The sequence below is a fragment of the Mycteria americana genome, unplaced genomic scaffold (genome assembly GCF_035582795.1).
Source record: "Mycteria americana isolate JAX WOST 10 ecotype Jacksonville Zoo and Gardens unplaced genomic scaffold, USCA_MyAme_1.0 Scaffold_162, whole genome shotgun sequence".
Classification (NCBI taxonomy): Eukaryota; Metazoa; Chordata; class Aves; order Ciconiiformes; family Ciconiidae; genus Mycteria; species Mycteria americana.
This window is the reverse complement of record NW_027445502.1, coordinates 38,046-53,591: the sequence shown is the minus strand read 5'-3', so window position 1 is coordinate 53,591 and position 15,546 is coordinate 38,046. Positions and strand designations below refer to the sequence as shown.

Sequence of the window (15,546 nt, the reverse complement as noted above, 5' to 3'; positions counted from 1 at the left end):
TTGGGGGGATTTGAGGCCTATTTTGAGGTATTTGGGGAGATTTGGGCGCTATTTCAAGGTATTTGGGCCGTTTTAAACTGATCTTTCGAGAGAGTTGGATCACAATCTTAACCCAAACTCTCTCAAAAATTATCAATTATCATTTTTCCTGCCTTTTATTAAGAAAAAAAGCTCTCACCTCGGCAGCGTTTGGCTGTAATTTCGAGCTACTTGGGGGCTTCATAATTGGTTTGGTTTTTTTTTTTTTTTTGGAGGGAGTTTGGCCACAATTTCCTCCCCAATTTCCTCCGGGGCGTCAAGTTCTCCATTTAGCAAAAAAAATAAAAAAAAAGAGGGGTGATTTCCGGGGCGTCAAGTTCTCCATTTAGCAAAAAAAATAAAAAAAAAGAGGGGTGATTTTGTGAGGGCCACGGTGCCGTTTTGAGCTATTTTGCGGCTCATAAAGCCAACCGAGCTTTTCGGGGCGATTGGGGTGGTTATTCAGCGTTTTTTTGTGGGTTTTTTTGACAGGGTGAATAGAGGAAGGGGGGGGCTGAGGGGTTCTGCGCGTGTTTTAGGGTTAAATAAAGCGATTTAGGAGGAGGTTTCGCTGTTTTAAAGGGGTTTTAAGGGGGGGGGTGGGGGGTGAGGCGCCATCGAGGTCTCGGCGCGGCGGCCATGGCGGGGAGGGGGTTAAGGACCCCCCCCCTTTCCCCCTCAGCGAGACAAGATGGCGGCCGGGCTGCCCTCGGCGCTGCCTGACGGCGTTGACTCAGGCAACGCCGCGGCCACCCCTTAAGGCCCCCTTCCGGGTAGGTAAGAGCTCAACCTACCTCGCTAGGTTAATCCCCGCCCATTTATTGAAAGGAGGGGGAGGGGGTAAAGGGGAGGAAAGGACCAATAGCGTAAGGGGAAAAGGTAGGAGTGGGCGGGGCTCGAGGCGGCCGCCAGCCGGCTGGGTTGCGCCGTGCACGCGCCGCCGCCTTGTTCTCGCGCCCCGCGGGGTGAGGCCACCGCCAAAACCGCGGGGGGGGGGGGAGACGGACACCAACCACCACACCCCCCCCCCCTCCCCCCCCCCACCCCGCCCCTCCCCCCCCACCAGGAGACAACCCCCCCCCCTCCCCTCCCCCCGCTGCCGCAGGTAAGGCCCCGCCGGGAGGTTTATTTTTTGGGGGGGGGGGGGGGGGGGGGGGGAGGGGAAGGGCCTGGTGTGTGTCGTCCCCCCCCCCCCCCATCGCCTCACGGATGGTTTGGCCCCGCCCCCTGGCGGAGGGAGGGGGGGGCGAGAGTATGGCGGAGGGGGGGGGAGGGACTGGGAGGGCTGGGGGGGGGTTACTGGGAGGCCCAGTGCCTCCCCACCCCCCCCGTTCCCCTCTTACTGGGAGGCCCAGTGACCCCCCCGTCTCTCTTACTGGGAGGCCCAGTGCCCCCCCCCCCCCCCCCCCCTTTCTTACTGGGAGGCCCAGTGGTTCCAGTCGGGCTGTAACTGGGAGGCCCAGTGCTTCCCGTTCCCCTCTTACTGGGAGGCCCAGTGCCTCCCCACCCCCCCGTTCCCCTCTTACTGGGAGGCCCAGTGACCCCCCCCGTCTCTCTTACTGGGAGGCCCAGTGCTTCCCGTTCCCCTCTTACTGGGAGGCCCAGTGACCCCCCCGTCTCTCTTACTGGGAGGCCCAGTGCCCCCCCCCCCCCCCCTTTCTTACTGGGAGGCCCAGTCGGGCTGTAACTGGGAGGCCCAGTGGTTCCAGTCGGGCTGTAACTGGGAGGCCCAGTGCTTCCCGTTCCCCTCTTACTGGGAGGCCCAGTGCCTCCCCACCCCCCCGTTCCCCTCTTACTGGGAGGCCCAGTGACCCCCCCCGTCTCTCTTACTGGGAGGCCCAGTGCTTCCCGTTCCCCTCTTACTGGGAGGCCCAGTGCCCCCCCCCCGCCTTTCTTACTGGGAGGCCCAGTCGGGCTGTAACTGGGAGGCCCAGTGCTTCCCGTTCCCCTCTTACTGGGAGGCCCAGTGACCCCCCTAGTCCTGAAACTGGGAGGCCCAGTGCCCCCCCCTCCACCCCCGTTACTGGGAGGCCCAGTACTTCCCGTTCCCCTCTTACTGGGAGGCCCAGTGACCCCCCCTGTCCCTCTTACTGGGAGACCCAGTTGGGCTGTAACTGGGAGGCCCAGTGCTTCCCCTTCCTCTCTTACTGGGAGGCCCAGTTGGGCTGTAACTGGGCCCCCAGTATCCCCCTATACTCTCTAACTGGGCACCCCAGTGCCCCCCCCATTTGCCTGTTACTGGGGGTCCCAGTTCCCCTTTTACTGGGAGTCCCAGTTCCCCCATTCCCCTCTTACTGGGGTCCCAGTTTCCCCCAGTTCCCCTCTAACTGGGACCCCATTCCCCTCTTACTGGGCACCCCAGTTTCCTCTGTTCCCCTCTTACTGGGGATCCCAGTTCCCCTCTAACTGGGCACCCCAGTTTCCCCCAGTTCCACTCTTACGGGGAGTCCCAGTTCCCCTCTAACTGGGTGTCCCAGTTCCCCCATTCCCCTCTTACTGGGGGTCCCAGTTCCCCCCTAACTGGCCACCCCAGTTCCCCCATTCCCCTCTCACTGGGGGTCCAGTTTCCCCCAGTTTCTCTCTTACTGGGGTCCCAGTTTCCCCATTTCCCCCCTAACTGGGCACCCCAGTTTCCCTCAGTTCCCCTCTAACTGGGCGTCCCAGTTCCCCCGTTCCCCTCTTACTGGGAGTCCCACGTTCCCCCACTTCCCCTCTAACTGGGGACCCCAGTTCCCCCATTCCCCTCTTACTGGGGGTCCCAGTTTCCCCCAGTTCCCCTCTTACTGGGCGTCCCAGTTCCCCCATTTCCCCCCTAACTGGGCACCCCAGTTTTTCTCAGTTTCCCTCTAACTGGGGGTTTCCCCAGTTCCCCTCTTACTGGGAGTCCCAGTTTGTCCCAGTTCCCCTCTAACTGGGCCCCCCCCCTTCCCCCCATTTCCCTCTTACTGGGCGTTCCAGTTTCCCCCAGTTCCCCTCTAACTGGGCCACCCCAGTTCCCCCATTCCCCTCTTACTGGGGTCACAATTTCCCCCAGTTACACTCTTACTGGGAGTCCCAGTTCATCTCTAACTGGGCACCCCAGTTTCCCCCATTCCCCTCTATACTGGGGACCCCAGTTTCCCCCGGTTCCTCTCTTACTGGGCGTCCCGGTTCCCCCATTCCCTTCTTACTGGGGATCCCAGTTTCCCCAATTCCCCTCTAAATGGGCACCCCAGTCCCCTCGTTCCCCTATAACTGGGGGTCCCAGTTTCCCCCGGTTCCCCTCTAACTGGGCGTCCCAGTTCCCCCATTCCCCCTCTTACTGGGGTCCCAGTTTCCCCCAGTTCCCCCCTAACTGGGCACCCCAGTTTCCCCGTTCTGTTCTTACTGGGATCTCAGTCCCCCCAGTTCCCCTCTAACTGGGCGTCCCAGTTCCCCCGTTCTCCTCTTACTGGGATCCCAGTTTCCCCCATTTCCCCCCTAACTGGGCACCCCAGTTCCACCGTTCCCCTCTTACTGGGATCCCAGTCCCCCCAATTCCTCTCTTACTGAGGCCCCAGTTTCCCCCAGTTCCCCTCTTACTGGGCACCCCAGTCCCCCCAGTTCCCCTCTTACTGGGCGTCCCAGTTCCCCCATTGCCCCTCTTACTGGGATCCCAGTCCCCCCAGTTCCCCTCTTACTGGGATCCCAGTTTCCTCCATTTCCCCCCTAACTGGGCACCCCAGTTCCCCTCTTACTGGGATCCCAGTCCCCCCAGTTCCCCTCTTACTGGGGGTCCCAGTTTCCCCAGTTCCCCTCTTACTGGGGGTCCCAGTTTCCCCAGTTCCCCTCTAACTGGATGTCCCAGTTCCCCCATTCCCCTCTTACTGGGCACCCCAGTTTCCCCAGTTCCCCTCTTACTGAGGTCCCAGTCCCCCCATTCCCCCTCTAACTGGGTGTCCCAGTCCCCCCATTCCCCCTCTTACTGGGATCCCAGTCCCCCCAGTTCCCCTCTTACTGGGAACCCCAGTCCCCCCATTCCCCTCTAACTGGGGGTCCCAGTTTCCCCCGGTTCCCCTCTTACTGGGAGTCCCAGTTCCCCTCTTACTGGGCACCCCAGTCCCCCCATTCCCCCTCTTACTGGGCACCCCAGTTCCCCTCTTACTGGGATCCCAGTCCCCCCATTCCCCCTCTTACTGGGCACCCCAGTCCCCCCAGTTCCCCTCTTACTGGGCACCCCAGTTCCCCTCTTACTGGGATCCCAGTCCCCCCATTCCCCCTCTAACTGGGGGTCCCAGTTTCCCCCAGTTCCCCTCTTACTGGGATCCCAGTCCCCCCATTTTCCCTTTAACTGGGCACCCCAGTTCCCCTCTTACTGGGATCCCAGTCCCCCCATTCCCACTCTAACTGGGCACCCCAGTCCCCCCAGTTCCCCTCTTACTGGGCACCCCAGTTCCCCTCTTACTGGGATCCCAGTCCCCCCATTCCCCCCTCTTACTGGGCACCCCAGTCCCCCCAGTTCCCCTCTAACTGGGCACCCCAGTCCCCCCATCCCCCCTCTAACTGGGCACCCCAGTCCCCCCAGTTCCCCTCTTACTGGGCACCCCAGTTCCCCTCTTACTGGGATGCGGTCCCCCCATTCCCCCTCTTACTGGGCACCCCAGTCCCCCTCTTACTGGGCACCCCAGTTCCCCTCTTACTGGGATCCCAGTCCCCCCATCCCCCCTCTAACTGGGCACCCCAGTCCCCCCAGTCCCCCTCTTACTGGGATCCCAGTCCCCCCATTCCCCCTCTTACTGGGCACCCCAGTCCCCCCAGTTCCCCTCTTACTGGGCACCCCAGTTCCCCTCTTACTGGGATCCCAGTCCCCCCATTCCCCCTCTAACTGGGCACCCCAGTCCCCCCAGTTCCCCTCTTACTGGGCACCCCAGTTCCCCTCTTACTGGGATCCCAGTCCCCCCATTCCCCCTCTAACTGGGCACCCCAGTCCCCCCAGTTCCCCTCTTACTGGGCACCCCAGTTCCCCTCTTACTGGGATCCCAGTTCCCCCATTCCTCCTCTTACTGGGCACCCCAGTCCCCCCAGTTCCCCTCTTACTGGGCACCCCAGTCCCCCCAGTTCCCCTCTTACTGGGCACCCCAGTTCCCCTCTTACTGGGATCCCAGTCCCCCCATTCCCCCTCTAACTGGGCACCCCAGTCCCCCCAGTTCCCCTCTTACTGGGCACCCCAGTTCCCCTCTTACTGGGATCCCAGTCCCCCCATTCCCCCTCTTACTGGGCACCCCAGTTCCCCTCTTACTGGGATCCCAGTTCCCCCATTCCCCCTCTTACTGGGCACCCCAGTTCCCCTCTTACTGGGATCCCAGTCCCCCCATTGCCCCCTCTTACTGGGCACCCCAGTCCCCCCAGTTCCCCTCTAACTGGGCACCCCAGTCCCCCCATTCCCCCTCTAACCGGGGGTCCCAGTTTCCCCCGGTTCCCCTCTTACTGGGAGTCCCAGTCCCCCCATTCCCCCTCTAACTGGGCGTCCCAGTTCCCCCTGCGGGGGGGGCCTCTCTACCCCCCCTGAACTTGCCGGGGGGGGGGCTCAGCAATTTGGGGGCCCCTCTAGGCCTCAATTTAAGGGGGGGGGGGGGGCTGCCAACTTTGGGCCGTGGGCTGGCAAATTGGGGGGGGGGGGGGGGGGCTGGTAAATTTGGGGGGGGGGTGGACCGTCACATTTTGGGGGGGGGGGGTGATTTTTTTTTTGGGGGGTCCCCCCCCCCCTCACCCGTTGTCTCTTTTCTCCCCCCACAGCCCGGCGCTCCGGCCTCCCCCCGCCGCTTGACGTGAGCCCCGAACCCCCCCTTTTTTTTTATTTTTCTTTTTTTTTTTGGGGGGGGGGGGGACACCCCCAACCCCCCTCTAACCCCCCCCCCCCCCCAAAAAAAAAAAAACAATGGCCGACCCCATCATGGACCTCTTCGACGACCCCAACCTCTTCGGCCTCGACCCCCTGACGGACGAAACCTTCGCCCCCCCCCCCCCACGACCCCATCGAAGAAGCTTTGGGTTTATCGGGGGCTTTAGACCCCCCCCACCCCCCCCCCTCAAGCCCCCCAAGACCCCCCCCTTCCCCCCCCCCGAAAACCCTTTGCCCCCCCCAAATCCTCCCGACCCCCCTCGAGCCCCGCTCGCCGCCGACCGCGAAGTCCTCAGTCAAGGCAACCCCTTTATGGGGGTGGCCACCGCTTTGCCCCCCCCCACCCCGGCGGCGCCGGCGGCGGCGGGGGGTCCTCAGCCCCCCAAAATCGTCATCCTCAAAGCCCCCCCGGCAGCGGCGGCGGGGGGGACGACGACGACGGGGGGGGGGCCCCCCCCAATCTCCCGTGGTGGCCGGTGGGGGGACGCCCCCCAACGGCGGCAAGGTGACCTTCGCCAAGGTTTTAACCGGGACCCCCCCAACTTCGTCCCGGCGTTTCCATCGTTACCGGTAACGCCGCCGCCGTTTTAACGGGCAAAGTCGCCTCCGCCGGAAACGGGGCGGGGGGAACCGCCGCCGCCCCGCCCGCCGCCGCCGCCGTTCACCGATTGGTTCAACCGGGACGACCCGTTAAGCAATTGGTGTTGCAACCGGTCAAGGCGGGAGGAGCCGGCGCCCCCCTAAAACCCGCCGTCACCTTGACGTCGGCGCCGGCGCAGGTGAGGAAAGGGGGCGGGGGGAGGCGGGGTTTGGGGGACGTGGGGATGGGGGGCGACCACCGGTGGTGGTGGTGCGGGGGGGGGGGGGAAGGGGTTGGGGTCTACGAGGAGCGGGGTCGGCTCGTTGGGTTGAGGTGTTTGGGGGTGGTGGTGGTGGTCTCCGAGGTTGAGATCATCTCCGTGGGGTTGGGGGGCTCAGGGTGGGGCGGTGGTGGTCTCCAAGGTTGAGATCATCTCCGTGGGGTTGGGGTCTGTGGGGTTGGGGGGCTCCAGGTGGGATGGTGGTGGTCTCCAAGGTTGAGATCATCTCCATAGGGTTGGGGTCCATGGGGTTGGGGGGCTCAGGGTGGGGTGGTGGTGGTCTCCGAGGTTGAGATCCTCTCCATGGGGTTGGGGTCCGTGGGGTTGGGGGGCTCAGGGTAGGATGGTGGTGGTCTCCAAGGTTGAGGTCATCTCCATGGGGTTGGGGTCCGTGGGGTTGGGGGGCTCAGGGTGGGGTGGTGGTGGTCTCCGAGGTTGAGATCATCTCCGTGGGGTTGGGGGGCTCAGGGTGGGGCGGTGGTGGTCTCCAAGGTTGAGATCATCTCCGTGGGGTTGGGGTCTGTGGGGTTGGGGGGCTCCAGGTGGGATGGTGGTGGTCTCCAAGGTTGAGATCATCTCCATAGGGTTGGGGTCCATGGGGTTGGGGGGCTCAGGGTGGGGTGGTGGTGGTCTCCGAGGTTGAGATCCTCTCCATGGGGTTGGGGTCCGTGGGGTTGGGGGGCTCAGGGTAGGATGGTGGTGGTCTCCAAGGTTGAGATCATCTCCATAGGGTTGGGGGGCTCCTGGTGGGATGGTGGTGGTCTCCAAGGTTGAGATCATCTCCGTGGGGTTGGGGTCCGGGGGGTTGGGGGGCTCAGGGTGGGGTGGTGGTGGTCTCCGAGGTCAAGAACATCTCCATGGGGTTGGGGTCCATGGGGTTGGGGGGCTCCTGGTGGGATGGTGGTGGTCTCCGAGGTTGAGATCATCTCCGTGGGGTTGGGGGGCTCCTGGTGGGATGGTGGTGGTCTCCGAGGTCAAGAACATCTCCATGGGGTTGGGGTCCATGGGGTTGGGGGGCTCAGGGTGGGGTGGTGGTGGTCTCCAAGGTTGAGATCATCTCCATGGGGTTGGGGTCCGTGGGGTTGGGGGGCTCCTGGTGGGATGGTGGTGGTCTCCAAGGTTGAGATCATCTGCATGGGGTTGGGGTCCATGGGGCTGGGGGGCTCAGGGTGGGGTGGTGGTGGTCTCCAAGGTTGAGGTCATCTCCATGGGGTTGGGGTCCGTGGGGTTGGGGGGCTCAGGGTGGGGCAGTGGTGGTCTCCAAGGTCGAGATCATCTCCATGGGGTTGGGGGGCTCAGGGTGGGGTGGTGGTGGTCTCCGAGGTTGAGGTCATCTCCGAGGGGTTGGGGGCCTCCGGGTGGGGTGGTGGTGGTCTCCGAGGTTGAGATCATCTCCATGGGGTTGGGGTCCGTGGGGTTGGGGGGCTCAGGGTAGGATGGTGGTGGTCTCCAAGGTTGAGATCATCTCCATGGGGTTGGGGTCCGTGGGGTAGTAGTGGTCTCCAAGGTTAGGATCATCTCCATGGGGTTGGGGTCCATGGGGTTGGGGGGCTCCTGGTGGGGTGGTGGTGGTCTCCAAGGTTGAGATCATCTCCGTGGGGTTGGGGTCCGTGGGGTCGGGGGGCTCAGGGTAGGATGGTGGTGGTCTCCAAGGTTGAGGTCATCTCCATGGGGTTGGGGTCCGTGGGGTTGGGGGGCTCAGGGTGGGGTGGTGGTGGTCTCCGAGGTTGAGATCATCTCCGTGGGGTTGGGGGGCTCAGGGTGGGATGGTGGTGGTCTCCAAGGTTGAGATCATCTCCGTGGGGTTGGGGGGCTCCTGGTGGGATGGTGGTGGTCTCCAAGGTTGAGATCATCTCCATGGGCTTGGGGTCCGTGGGGTGGTGGTGGTCTCCAAGGTTGAGATCATCTCCGTGGGGTTGGGGTCCATGGGGTTGGGGGGCTCCTGGTGGGGCGGTGGTGGTTTCCAAGGTCGAGATCATCTCCATGGGGTTGGGGTCCATGGGGTTGGGGGGCTCCTGGTGGGATGGTGGTGGTCTCCGAGGTTGAGATCATCTCCGTGGGTTTGGGGGGCTCCTGGTGGGATGGTGGTGGTCTCCGAGGTCAAGAACATCTCCATGGGGTTGGGGTCCATGGGGTTGGGGGGCTCAGGGTGGGGTGGTGGTGGTCTCCAAGGTTGAGATCATCTCCATGGGGTTGGGGTCCGTGGGGTTGGGGGGCTCCTGGTGGGATGGTGGTGGTCTCCAAGGTTGAGATCATCTGCATGGGGTTGGGGTCCATGGGGCTGGGGGGCTCAGGGTGGGGTGGTGGTGGTCTCCAAGGTTGAGGTCATCTCCATGGGGTTGGGGTCCGTGGGGTTGGGGGGCTCAGGGTGCGGCAGTGGTGGTCTCCAAGGTCGAGATCATCTCCATGGGGTTGGGGGGCTCAGGGTGGGGTGGTGGTGGTCTCTGAGGTTGAGATCATCTCCGTGGGGTTGGGGGGCTCAGGGTGGGGCGGTGGTGGTCTCTGAGGTTGAGGTCATCTCCATGGGGTTGGGGTCCGTGGGGTTGGGGGGCTCAGGGTGAGGTGGTGGTGGTCTCCAAGGTTGAGATCATCTCCATGGGGTTGGGGGGCTCAGGGTGGGGCGGTGGTGGTCTCCAAGGTTGAGGTCATCTCCATGGGGTTGGGGTCCGTGGGGTTGGGGGGCTCAGGGTGGGGTGGTGGTGGTTTCCGAGGTTGAGATCATCTCCATGGGGTTGGGGGGCTCAGGGTGGGGTGTTGGTGGTCTCCAAGGTTGAGATCATCTCCGTGGGGTTGGGGTCCATGGGGCTGGGGGGCTTCTGGTGGGGTGGTGGTCGTCTCCAAGGTCGAGATCATCTCCATGGGGTTGGGGTCCATGGGGTTGGGGGGCTCAGGGTGGGGTGGTGGTGGTCTCCAAGGTTGAGATCATCTCCATGGGGTTGGGGTCCGTGGGGTTGGGGGGCTCCTGGTGGGATGGTGGTTGTCTCCAAGGTTGAGATCATCTGCATGGGGTTGGGGTCCATGGGGCTGGGGGGCTCAGGGTGGGGTGGTGGTGGTCTCCAAGGTTGAGGTCATCTCCATGGGGTTGGGGTCCGTGGGGTTGGGGGGCTCCTGGTGGGGTGGTGGTGGTCTCCAAGGTTGAGGTCATCTCCTTGGGGTTGGGGGGCTCAGGGTGGGGTGGTGGTGGTCTCCGAGGTTGAGATCATCTCCATGGGGTTGGGGTCCATGGGGTTGGGGGGCTCAGGGTGGGATGGTGGTGGTCTCCAAGGTTGAGGTCATCTCCATGGGGTTGGGGTCCGTGGGGTTGGGGGGCTCAGGGTGGGATGGTGGTGGTCTCCAAGGTTGAGGTCATCTCCATGGGGTTGGGGTCCGTGGGGTTGGGGGGCTCAGGGTGGGGCAGTGGTGGTCTCCAAGGTCGAGATCATCTCCATGGGGTTGGGGGGCTCAGGGTGGGGTGGTGGTGGTCTCCGAGGTTGAGGTCATCTCCGAGGGGTTGGGGGCCTCAGGGTGGGGTGGTGGTGGTCTCCGAGGTTGAGATCATCTCCATGGGGTTGGGGTCCGTGGGGTTGGGGGGCTCAGGGTAGGATGGTGGTGGTCTCCAAGGTTGAGATCATCTCCATGGGGTTGGGGTCTGTGGGGTGGTGGTGGTCTCCGAGGTTGAGATCATCTCCATGGGGTTGGGGTCCGTGGGGTTGGGGTCTTCATGGTGGGGTGGTGGTGGTCTTCAAGGGTGGGGTCATCTCGTTGGGTTGAGGTGTTTGGGGGGGGGGGGTTCAAGATGGGGGGGGGGGTGGTCTCCAAGGTTGAGATTATCTTCGTGGGGTTGGGGTCCGTGGGGTAGTAGTGGTCTCCAAGGTTAGGATCATCTCCATGGGGTTGGGGTCCATGGGGTTGGGGGGCTCCTGGTGGGGTGGTGGTGGTCTCCAAGGTTGAGATCATCTCCGTGGGGTTGGGGTCCGTGGGGTCGGGGGGCTCAGGGTAGGATGGTGGTGGTCTCCAAGGTTGAGGTCATCTCCATGGGGTTGGGGTCCGTGGGGTTGGGGGGCTCAGGGTGGGGTGGTGGTGGTCTCCGAGGTTGAGATCATCTCCGTGGGGTTGGGGGGCTCAGGGTGGGATGGTGGTGGTCTCCAAGGTTGAGATCATCTCCGTGGGGTTGGGGGGCTCCTGGTGGGATGGTGGTGGTCTCCAAGGTTGAGATCATCTCCGTGGGGTTGGGGTCCATGGGGTTGGGGGGCTCCTGGTGGGGCGGTGGTGGTTTCCAAGGTCGAGATCATCTCCATGGGGTTGGGGTCCATGGGGCTGGGGGGCTCAGGGTGGGGCGGTGGTGGTCTCCAAGGTCAAGATCATCTGGGATTGGGGTCTCTGGGGTTGGGGGGCTCAGCGTGGGGTGCTGGGTGTCCCCAAGATCAGGGTCACTTCCCAAAAAGAGGGTCCCCAAGATCCCTGAGGTCCCCAGGATCGAGGTCACCTCCCACCAGCGATGTCCCGAGGTCCCCAGAGTCCTTGAGGTGTCCAGGGTTGGGGTCATCTCCCCGGAGCAGGATTCCCAAAGGTCCTGAGGTCTTTGGGGTTGGTGTCACCTCCCAACAACGAGGTCCCCAAGGTCCCTGAGGTCCCCAAGGTCCCAGAGGTCCCCAGTGTTGGTGTCACCTCCCCAACAGCAGAATCCCCAAAGTCCTTGAGATCTCCAGGATCGAGGTCACCTCCCGACGATGAGTTCCTCAAAGTTCTTGAGAACCTCAGAACCGGGGTCACCAACCCATAACGGGGTTCCTGAGGTCCCTGGGGGTCAAACTCCCGTCCCTGAGGTCCCCAAACGTCCCCGACTCCCCCTTCTCTCGCTGACCGCCGCCCCTTTTCTCCTATAGGGCGAATCGAAACGCATCACGCTGGTCCTGCAACAGCCGCCGGGCGGTAGCGCCCCGCCCGGTCAACGCCACGTGGTTTTGGGCAGTTTGCCGGGCAAGATAGTCCTTCAGGGCAACCAATTGGCCGCTTTGGGTCAAGCCAAAGGGACTCCGGGTCAACCCGCCAAGGTGGTCACCATCCAACTCCAGGTTCAACAACCTCCCGCCGGCCAAGCTGGAGCTCCTCAGAAGATCCAGCTTCTCCAGCAACCCGCCGGCGCCGGCGGGCAAGCGGCTCCCGTCGCCGTCTCCTCCGTGCCGCAGGTGGTGGGGGGCACGGGGCAGAGGTTGACGGTGCCGTTGAAGGTGGTCCTGCAGCCCCAGGTGAGCGTGGGTGGGGTTTTAGGGGGGGGGGGGTCTGGGTGGTGGTGGTGGTGGTGGTGGTGGGGTTGGTGGTCCTGGTGTTGAGTCCGAGCGTGGTCCCCGTTCTTCTCGAGCTTTGGGTCCCGGTGTTGCGCCCGACGCTTGGGTTTGGTTGCACCCGAGTCTTTGTCCTGGAGTTGCGCCCAAATTTGGTCCCACCCGTTCTGGTGGTCCCAACCTTGGTCTTGGTGGTCCCAACCTTGGTCTTGGTGGCCCCAACCTTGGTCCTGGTGGCCCCAATCTCAGTTGTGTTGTGCCCAACCTTGATCCTGGTGGCCCCAACCTTGGTCCTGGTGGTCCTAATCTTAATTCTGTTGTCCCCAACCTTGGTCCTGGTGGCCCCAATCTCAGTTGTGTTGTGCCCAACCTTGATCCTGGTGGCCCCAACCTTGGTCCTGGTGGTCCTAATCTTAATTCTGTTGTCCCCAATTTAGGTCCTCTTGCACCCAACCTTGGTCCTGGTGGTCCCAACCTTGGCCCTGGTGGCCCTAAACTTAATTGTGTTGTGCCCAACCTTGGTCCTGGTGACCCGAAGCTTGGTCCTGGTGGCCCCAACCTTGGTCCTGGTGGTCCTAATCTTAATTCTGTTGCGCCCAACCTTGGTCCTGGTGGTCCCAACCTTGGTCCTGGTGGTCCCAACCTTGGTCTTGGTGGCCCCAACCTTGGTCCTGGTGGCCCCAATCTCAGTTGTGTTGTGCCCAACCTTGATCCTGGTGGCCCCAACCTTGGTCCTGGTGGCCCTAATCTTAATTCTGTTGCGCCCAACCTTGGTCCTGGTGGCCCCAACCTTGGTCCTGGTGGCCCTAATCTTAATTGTGTTGCGCCCAACCTTGGTCCTGGTGACCCAAAGCTTGGTCCTGGTGGCCCCAACCTTAGTCCTGGTGGCCCTAAACTTAATTGTGTTGCGCCCAACCTTGGTCCTGGTGGCCCCAACCTTGGTCCTGGTGGCCCTAATCTTAATTCTGTTGCGCCCAACCTTGGTCCTGGTAGCCCTAATTTTAATTTTGTTGGCCCCAACCTTGGTCCTGGTGGCCCCAACGTTGGTCTTGGTGGCCCTAACCTTGGTCTTGGTGGCCCCAATCTCAGTTGTGTTGTCCCCAACTTAGGTCCTCATGGCCCCAACCTTGATCCTGGTGGCCCCCAACCTTGCTCCTGGTGGTGGCCCCAATCTCAGTTGTGTTGTGCCCAACCCTGGTCCTGGTGGTGGCCCCCAACCTTGGTCCTCTTGCCCCCAACTTTGGTCCTGGTGGCCCCAACCTTGGTCCTCTTGCACCCAACCTTGGTCCTGGTGGCCCCCAGCCTTGGTCCTCTTGCACCCAACCTTGGTCCTCTTGCACCCAACCTTGGTCCTGGTGGCCCCCAACCTTGGTCCTCTTGCACCCAACTTTGGTCCTGGTGGCCCTAATCTTAATTCTCTTGTCCCAAACCTTGGTCCTGGTGGTGGCCCCCAATCTTGGTCCTCTTGCACCCAACCTTGGTCCTGGTGGCCCCCAGCCTTGGTCCTCTTGCACCCAACCTTGGTCTTGGTGGCCCCCAACCTTGGTCCTGTTGCATCTAACTTTGGTCCTGGTGGCCCCCAACCTTGGTCCTGGTGGTGGCCCCCAACCTTGGTCCTGGTGTCCCCCAACCTTGGTCCTCTTGCACCCAACCTTGGTCCTCTTGCACCCAACTTTGGTCCTGGTGGCCCCCAACCTTGGTCCTCTTGCACCCAACCTTGGTCCTGGTGGTCCCCAACCTTGGTCCTCTTGCACCCGACTTTGGTCCTGGTGGCCCTAATCCTAATTCTGTTGTCCCCAACCGTGGTCCTGGTGGTGGCCCCCAATCTTGGTCCTCTTGCACCCAACCTTGGTCCTGGTGGCCCCCAGCCTTGGTCCTCTTGCACCCAACCTTGGTCCTGGTGGCCCCCAACCTTGGTCCTGTTGCATCCAACTTTGGTCCTGGTGGCCCTAATCTTAATTCTGGTGGCCCCCAACCTTGGTCCTGGTGGTGGCCCCCAACCTTGGTCCTGGTGTCCCCCAACCTTGGTCCTCTTGCTCCCAACCTTGGTCCTGGTGGCCCCCAACCTTGGTCCTCTTGCGCCAACCTTGGTCCTGGTGGCCCCCAGCCTTGGTCCTCCTGCACCCAACTTTGGTCCTGGTGGCCCTAATCCTAATTCTGTTGTCCCCAACCTTGGTCCTGGTGGTGGCCCCCAAGCTTGGTCCTCTTGCGCCCAACCGTGGTCCTGGTGGCCCCCAACCTTGGTCCTGTTGCACCCAACCTTGCTCCTGGTGGCCCCCAACCTTGATCCTCTTGCACCCAACTTTGGTCCTGGTGGCCCTAATCCTAATTCTGTTGTCCCCAACCGTGGTCCTGGTGGTGGCCCCCAACCTCGGTCCTCCTGCGCCCAACCTTGGTGCCCCCCATCATTTCGTCTCTCCCCGCAGGCCGGTTCATCTCAGGGCGGTTCTCCTGGTCTATCGGTGGTGAAGGTTCTGAGCAGCAGCGAGGTGGCCGCCCTGGCCGGCCCCGGCTCGCGGGGCGCCTCGGAAGAGAGCCGCAAACTGGAGCACCAGAAGAAGCAGGAGAAAGCCAACCGCATCGTAGCCGAGGCCATCGCCCGCGCCCGAGCCCGGGGCGAGCAGAACATCCCCCGTGTCCTCAACGAGGACGAGCTGCCCAGCGTCCGGCCCGAGGAGGAGGGCGAGCGCAAACGCCGGCGGAAAGGGACCGGCGAGCGCGGGGGACCCAAGGAGGAGAGACCCCGCAAGGGCAAAGGTCAAGGTGGTTCCGGCAAGAGCAAGGGACGCAGCAAACCCAGGTGAGATGTCCTCGGCTCCAAAAACGTTGTCCCCTAGCCCTTGGTCCTCGTTGTCCCCCAACCCTTGGTCCTCGTTGTCCTCCAACCCTTGGTCCTCATTGTCCCCCAGCACTTGGTTCCTGTTGTCCTCCAACCCTTGGTCCTCATTGTCCCCCAACCCTCGGCCTTTGTTGTCCCCAACCCTCGGCCTTTGTTGTCCCCAACCCTTGGTCCTCGTTGTCCCCCAACCCTTGGCCTTCGTTGTCCTCCAACTTTGGTCCCTGTTGTCCCCAACCCTTGGCCTTTGTTGTCCCCAACCCTTGGCCTTTGTTGTCCCCCAGCCCTTGGTCCTCGTTGTCCCCCAGCCCTTGGCCTCATTGTCCTCCAACCCTTGGTCCCCGTTGTCCTCCAACCCTTGGTCCCCATTGTCCCCAACCCTTGGCCTCATTGTTCTCCAACCCTTGGTCCTCATTGTCCTCCAACCCTTGGTCCTCGTTGTCCCCAAGTCTTGGTCCTCGTTGTCCCCAAGTCTTGGTCCTTGTTGTCCTCCAACCCTTGGTCCTCGTTGTCCTCCAACCCTTGGTCCTCATTGTCCTCCAACCCTCGGTCCTCGTTGTCCCCAAGTCTTGGTCCTCGTTGTCCTCCAACTTTGGACCCTGTTGTCCCCATCCCTTGGCCCTCGTTGTCCTCCAACCCTTGGCCTCGTTGTCCCCAACCCTTGGCCTCGTTGTCCTCCAACCCTCGGTCCTCGTTGTCCCCAACCCT

The 15,546-nt window shown here is 62.7% G+C and overlaps 1 protein-coding gene across 1 annotated transcript in view; it reads left to right on the top strand.

Moving 5' to 3' along the window:
* The first annotated feature begins 5,914 nt into the window (after positions 1–5,914).
* Positions 5,915–15,546, top strand: part of CHD8 (chromodomain helicase DNA binding protein 8) — a 47,488-nt gene continuing 37,856 nt past the window's right edge. The window contains 5 exon segments of the mRNA XM_075489497.1: positions 5,915–6,309; positions 6,311–6,419; positions 6,421–6,657; positions 11,604–11,966; positions 14,429–14,802. Coding sequence (XP_075345612.1) covers positions 5,915–6,309; positions 6,311–6,419; positions 6,421–6,657; positions 11,604–11,966; positions 14,429–14,802 — 1,478 coding nt within the window.